At 41.4% G+C, this 6,000-nt stretch overlaps 1 protein-coding gene across 3 annotated transcripts in view; it reads left to right on the top strand.

Moving 5' to 3' along the window:
• Positions 1-542: 542 nt before the first annotated feature.
• Positions 543-6,000, top strand: part of palmda (palmdelphin a) — a 32,252-nt gene continuing 26,794 nt past the window's right edge. The window contains exon 1 of one of the 3 annotated variants that reach the window (XM_014139695.3): positions 543-698. Coding sequence is in view for 1 of the 3 variants with exons in the window: in XM_082960796.1 (XP_082816922.1) it covers positions 3,698-3,732 (35 nt within the window). In the remaining 2 variants the exon portion in view is untranslated. Of the gene's footprint in view, positions 699-3,289; positions 3,733-6,000 lie in introns of those variants that run through there. The other 2 variants (XR_014380314.1, XM_082960796.1) reach the window with 2 other exon arrangements.

The following is a 6,000-nucleotide window of genomic DNA, read 5'->3' as shown; positions in this document are numbered from 1 at the left end:
AAGAGCGAGGATATTTGTATTTATCAAATGATAGTCAAGCATTGATCATCATGTCACCAGAATAAGAGCCCCGATATTTATTGGAAAGAAGCATCAAGATCACCGTGCACTTTCACCACGCTGTGAAGATCATCATTATTGATTTAATCTGTAACCTAATAAACTGCATACTTTCCTGAGTCGTAGTGGGAGGAATTCACATCATATCATCGCGCGACTCCCAAGTTTACTTCCATATGATGGTTATTATATTAATATTATATCAATATTTGCGCATAAAGGCGTTACCACACCATTTCTCGCATAATTCATTTTCTAGGTGTCTATTCACTTCTGTCAAGGTCAAGGGGAGCAAAGCAAAGACAGCTGCGCAAAATTTGATTAAAAAAAAAAAACTACAAAGAATGCAAAGAGCTTTGTTTCACTGTGAGATGAAGAGAGATAGCATATGGCTTTCTCGACGTTTCAATTAAGCCCACCAGTCATTGAGAAGTGTTACTTATGACACTTGCACTGTTGCTATTGGTGTAAAGACAAGCTGCCAATCATGCGTAACCCTGGCTCCGGTCAATCCCCACACACTGTACCTGACTGTCGCGTTGTGCGGGACAGAGCGCTGTCCACTTGAGAAGTATAGTGAATTTGAGCCACCAAGGCATTTATAATCCATATCCTGCCTTTGTTCACTTATATAACCGGTGAGTGTTTTTGCTATTTTCTCAAACTGTTACTTTTTGTTTGGCAATGTTGTAGAATTTGGCCACGAGCGCACATTGACACCTGACATTATGAAGAATAGTTTAATTTATCCCGTTGCAATACGTTATATTAACTACACAATACGGTATACCTTTGTATAGGTTTTAACCTATGTACGGTATACTTTTGAATGGTTTCAACATAATTTCACTGTTATATTCAATTGCTCTTTTTTTATGCGTGACGATATAAAACAATTGGACAGGGGCACTGCGCGGTCTCCATTAATCTCTTAAAGCTTCTCTTAAACCGTTTCAGTTTTCACCATCTGTTGGGTGCATTCAGAACCTGTCATAGCATGCGAAGCCATGGGGATTTAATGTCATTTTATAGGTACTTTTACTTGGGACACTTTTTCATGCATGCGACAAATGCACACTCACAAGCTATTCTAATTGAGGACTTTGGAAAAAAGACCATAATAGGCCTAGAATATACAGTACTTCTGTTTCACTGTTTGTGCATGATTTGTGCATTCAGGCTATATTATTGACAAAGCTTTGCTTGAGCCCTTATCAGTCCTCTTTGCTACTGGAAAGAAATATACGGCCATCAAATAATAGCATAAAGAAAATGAAGGAAGGGTACACATTTAATTGTTCGCTACATTTTGAATACTGCTTGACTATCATCCATGTGCCATTTTGAAAGCCATGTGTCCATGCAGTTATTGTTGTGGAAGCAGATGCCACAGCAGATTTGCTGCCTGGATAAGTCACCAATGATCAGCTTAGGGCAGGCAATTTAGAAGGAACTGACCATCACAGTTTAGAGCTTGCACTCTTCACTATGTGGAGAGATTGAAACACATTCGATTGTTCTGCGCAGGTGCTTAGGATCCAAGTATAAAGAAAAGGAAAGAAAAGCAATTAAGAGTCTGCATATTGCAGTATAGTGTACTTAGCTACCAAGTGTGATCGGGGCCGACTCTAGCCTTCTGGGGGCCTTACACGAGATTTGGTTGGGGTGCTGACATGGCTAATTGAATGACTGTCAGTGACTGACAACAAGAGAAAAAATGGGTTGGGGGCCCCTATCGCCCTGGGGCCCTAAGTGACCACTTATGACGCTTATGCCTGGAGTCAGCCCTGAGTGTGATGTATCAGGCCAGGTAAAAAAAAAATGCATTGTTGCTTAGGTCTTTCATTAGGTCTCACATTTTCTTAGACTTCTCAGAAGTGATGACCTAAGGGTCAAAAGGGTGTCCAGCCTAATTAGTCACACGTGGGAGGATATATCGCACACTTCACAATGCTGACCAGGGTTGGGGTCAGTGAGTACCATTTCAATTTAGTCTATTCAGGAGATTCATTGAAATTCCACTTCAAGAATTGATAAGCACCATTCATTTTTAATAAGGATTTTGTGCTTTTTTTAATTAAAATTTTATTTTGACTTTTAGTTTTCACCCGGGAAGGATTTTCCAGTTCTTAAATGTAATTGTTTATGCTGAAAGCTGATGCACAGAGTTGTGTGATGATGATGTGTGTTGTAATCGGCATTGGTATAACTGTCCCTATGCCACATGACAATATTGAATCACAAAGGCTTTTTGTCAATAACCTGTAGTATTGTAGCTACTACAACCATATCAGCAGCCCAAATGTTTCTACATTTGTAAATGAAGACCAAGAACTGTACTTCATTTCCAAATATCACCTGTTTGCTTAGCTCTGTTTCGAAGAGACAGGCAGACACATTATTTGCAGAAGAATGCAGCACTCCCTATTTTGACCTGCTATTTTTAGACAGAGCTTCAGCGTACAAGCATGCAATGCAAGAGGCGTGGTTTAGCCAACTCATTCCTCTATGTACAGTATGTAGATTCCTCATGGGAAGCATTGAGTGTTGTGTGGTGAAAGATGGCAATTGGAGCTCCTCTGGCATATTGTGTTGGTGAGGGCATAATGATGGGAGCATCTTTATCATGTTCTACCACAGTGCTTCCCACCCTTTGGCTTGTTGTCAAGGTATTTTCTGAGTAGCACCGTACCTCACCCAGCCTCAGTAATGTTGGGTGGAGACCGGAGACATTGGATGTGATATACATACAGATATAGCTCCTCATCGCAATCATTCTCTGATCTGACAGAATGCCATTCCATATGGACTTCATACAGTTGAGGCTCCTCAGAGGAAGAAGGGTAGGACCATACCCCTCAGTGAATTTCATAAAAATAAAAATAGTGAAACATTAAAAACGTTATGCTCTTTAGATAAAACTATACAAAATATATTGGGGCGGCAGGTAGCCTAGTGGTTAGAGCGTTGGACTTGTAAGTGAAAGGTTGCAAGATCGAATCCCCGAGCTGACAAGGTAAAAATCTGTTGTTCTGCTCCTGAACAAGGCAGTGTTCCTAGGCTATCATTGAAAATAAGAATTTGTTCTTAACTGACTTGCCTAGTTAAATAAAGGTTTTTAAAAAATGAAGGTTTACAGTGGCCTCAGCAGCACTCTGTAGGGTAGCACCATGGTGTAGTCGGAGGACAGCTAGCTTCCGTCCCTCTCTGGGTACATTGACTTACAAAACCTAGGAGGCTCATGGTTCTCACCCCCTTCCATAGACTTTCACAGTAATTATGACAACTTCCGGAGGACGTCCTCCAACCTATCAGAGCTCTTGCAGCATGAACTGAAATGTTGTTCACCCAATCAAAGGATCAGAGAAGGAATCTAGTACTAAAAGCATAAGCTACAGCTAGCACTGCAGTGTATAAAATGTGGTGAGTAGTTGACTCAAAGAGAGCGAAAGACAATAGTTGAGTTTTTAACAAATTAATTTCTTCAAAATTAAGGAGAAGCAAGAGAAAGAGAGAGATAGCTATATTTGGTTGTATTTTTTTTTACTTTCACTTAGCTAGCGAATGCAGCTATCTTGTTTAGCCTACACAAACACCCGGCTCAAACAGAGAGGGATGCTATGTTAGCTAGCTGGCTATGGCTATCCAACACGGGAACTCTTCCAAGTCAAGGTAAGCTTTTGGTTTTATTAATTTATTGCCATCGGGGCCCACCGGTGTAACTGCTAAACTGCTTTCTGACTGTGCACTGTACTGTATGATTGTAGTGGGTTTACTAATGTGTTAGTTCTAGCAGCTATGTTGACTATGACGTGACAAGGATGTAGGCTGTGTGTAGCAGTTAGCGATCATGATATGAAGGTTTGGCTTGGAAAGGTTTTTTGCCTGGTCACAGACAGCTGATGAGTTGTGTGCTGAAGTCCACGAGCGAAGGGAAACGGTGACAGGAACGAAGGGAAAAGGTGAGAGGAGGAGAGCACATAGATAGTAGCTAGAAGGAATTATATATACATTGAGCAAAGTGATCATGGTGTTTTTATATGGCCACTATGAAAGTGAACTGTGTTTGCTTGTGATCAGGGGTGTATTCATTCTGCCGATTGTGTTGAGAAACGTTTCTTAAATGAAAGCAAACGGAATGAAGCAGGGATAAGTTTGTCCAATAGAAACTCACTTCTGCAACTGCTGGACTAATTACACCCTAGATCAGCTAGATGCAGGCAAGTGTGTGCAAGGCGGAATTGAATGTGTCGATGTCATTCACCTTAATTACAAAAAATTATCTCAACCTGTGCAGCTATGTTGTAAACTTTCATTCATAGGCTAGGTTGTAAAACCTCATGATGGGTAAAGGGAAAATTCAAGTATCATGTAGTAGCCTAAACCTATCGATGCTACATTGAGCTGGGTGAATGGAATATGAATGACAGTCATCCAATATGCTGTAATAGAAATAAGTCCATGCTCATTAAAAATAGAATTCTCCCTCATCTTAAACGGCACCGACCGCCACTGACTTCATGCTGTTTTAGATTCTAGTAACTGCAAGACTTTGGTCTGACTCTCTAATTCTAGTTTACTAGAATTAGATTGTAGCGGGTTTACCAAATACTGTTCTATCCTCATCTGGCCCTAGACTGAGAAGTATGATGTGGTGCATCTGGGTCTGCACAGATTAAAACATATTGACAATGCCTGGACACAATGCCTGGACACAATGCCTGGACACAATGCCTGGACACAATGCCAGGACACAATGCCAGGACACAATGCCTGGACACAATGCCTGGACACAATGCCTGGACACAATGCCTGGACATAATGCCTGGACATAATGCCTGGACATAATGCCTGGACACAATGCCTGGACACAATGCCTGGACACAATGCCTGGACACAATGCCTGGACACAATGTCTGGACATAATGCCTGGACAAAATGCCTGGACACACCTACTACGGGGGTTCAAAGGCACCTTAATCTTTTGTCTTGCCCATTCACCCTCTATTTCTCAATTGTCTCAAGGCTTCAAAATCCTTCTTTAATCTGTTTCCTCCACTTTATCTACACTGATTGAAGTGGATTTAACAAGTGACATCAGAAAGGATCATAGCTTTCACCTGGATTCACCTGGTCAGTCTATGTCATGGAAAGAGCAGGTGTTCATAATGTTGTGTACACTCAGTGTATATTGTAGTTAGGGTTGCAAATTCCCAGGTTTTTCAGAATTCCCGGTTAGAGGACTAGCAGAATCAGAAAGGAATAAGCAGTTATGTACAGACATTTTTTGACAGTATCTGGAAGACATCTGTTTTATGTTTGTACCTCTATGTGAAGAGCAGATGTGGAGGCTGCTGCTGTGTCATCCCATTAAGGGGGCTATCTGTCTGAGGATATAGCCTGGCTGGAATATCTGTGGGGCATGGTGAGAGACAGGGGGAAAAAGTGTCAGGAGATCAGGGAGGTGCTGGCATGCCTTTTCAGGCCCATAGGTCATCCCTGTCACTATCACCACACATAAGCACAACAGAAGCACTCCTGACAGAATGTGAGAGAGTCCATAAAGTCCATGCGTTTTTGCACCTTATGATGTTTGTAAGTGTGCGTATCATCATACCAGTTGACTCGGCTTACATTGATATCTATACCACTCCCAATTGATATGGCGATTTTGGAGACTCTTGCCTTGTAGGCCAGAACATTTCTGGAGTAAGATCTGAGGGGTTTGAATGCCGTGCTCTCTCAGACCAGAAATACAGTTGAGTGTGTTAGTGGCTAGACCAAACTCTTGTTTCAGGTCTGGTCAGGTAGGCTACCAGACCTGGGTTCAAATACTATTTAGGGTATTTAAATAACTTTGGAAGTATTTATATATTTTATATTTATGTACAACCTCCTGTGTCTGTGACATTGTGGAACTTAAACCCTTTTGTTCCTGGT

The sequence above is a fragment of the Salmo salar genome, chromosome 14, assembly GCF_965601325.2.
Source record: "Salmo salar chromosome 14, fSalSal1, whole genome shotgun sequence".
Taxonomy (NCBI): Eukaryota; Metazoa; Chordata; class Actinopteri; order Salmoniformes; family Salmonidae; genus Salmo; species Salmo salar.
Note: the sequence above shows the minus strand (reverse complement) of the source record. Positions and strands in the feature narration are given on the sequence as shown.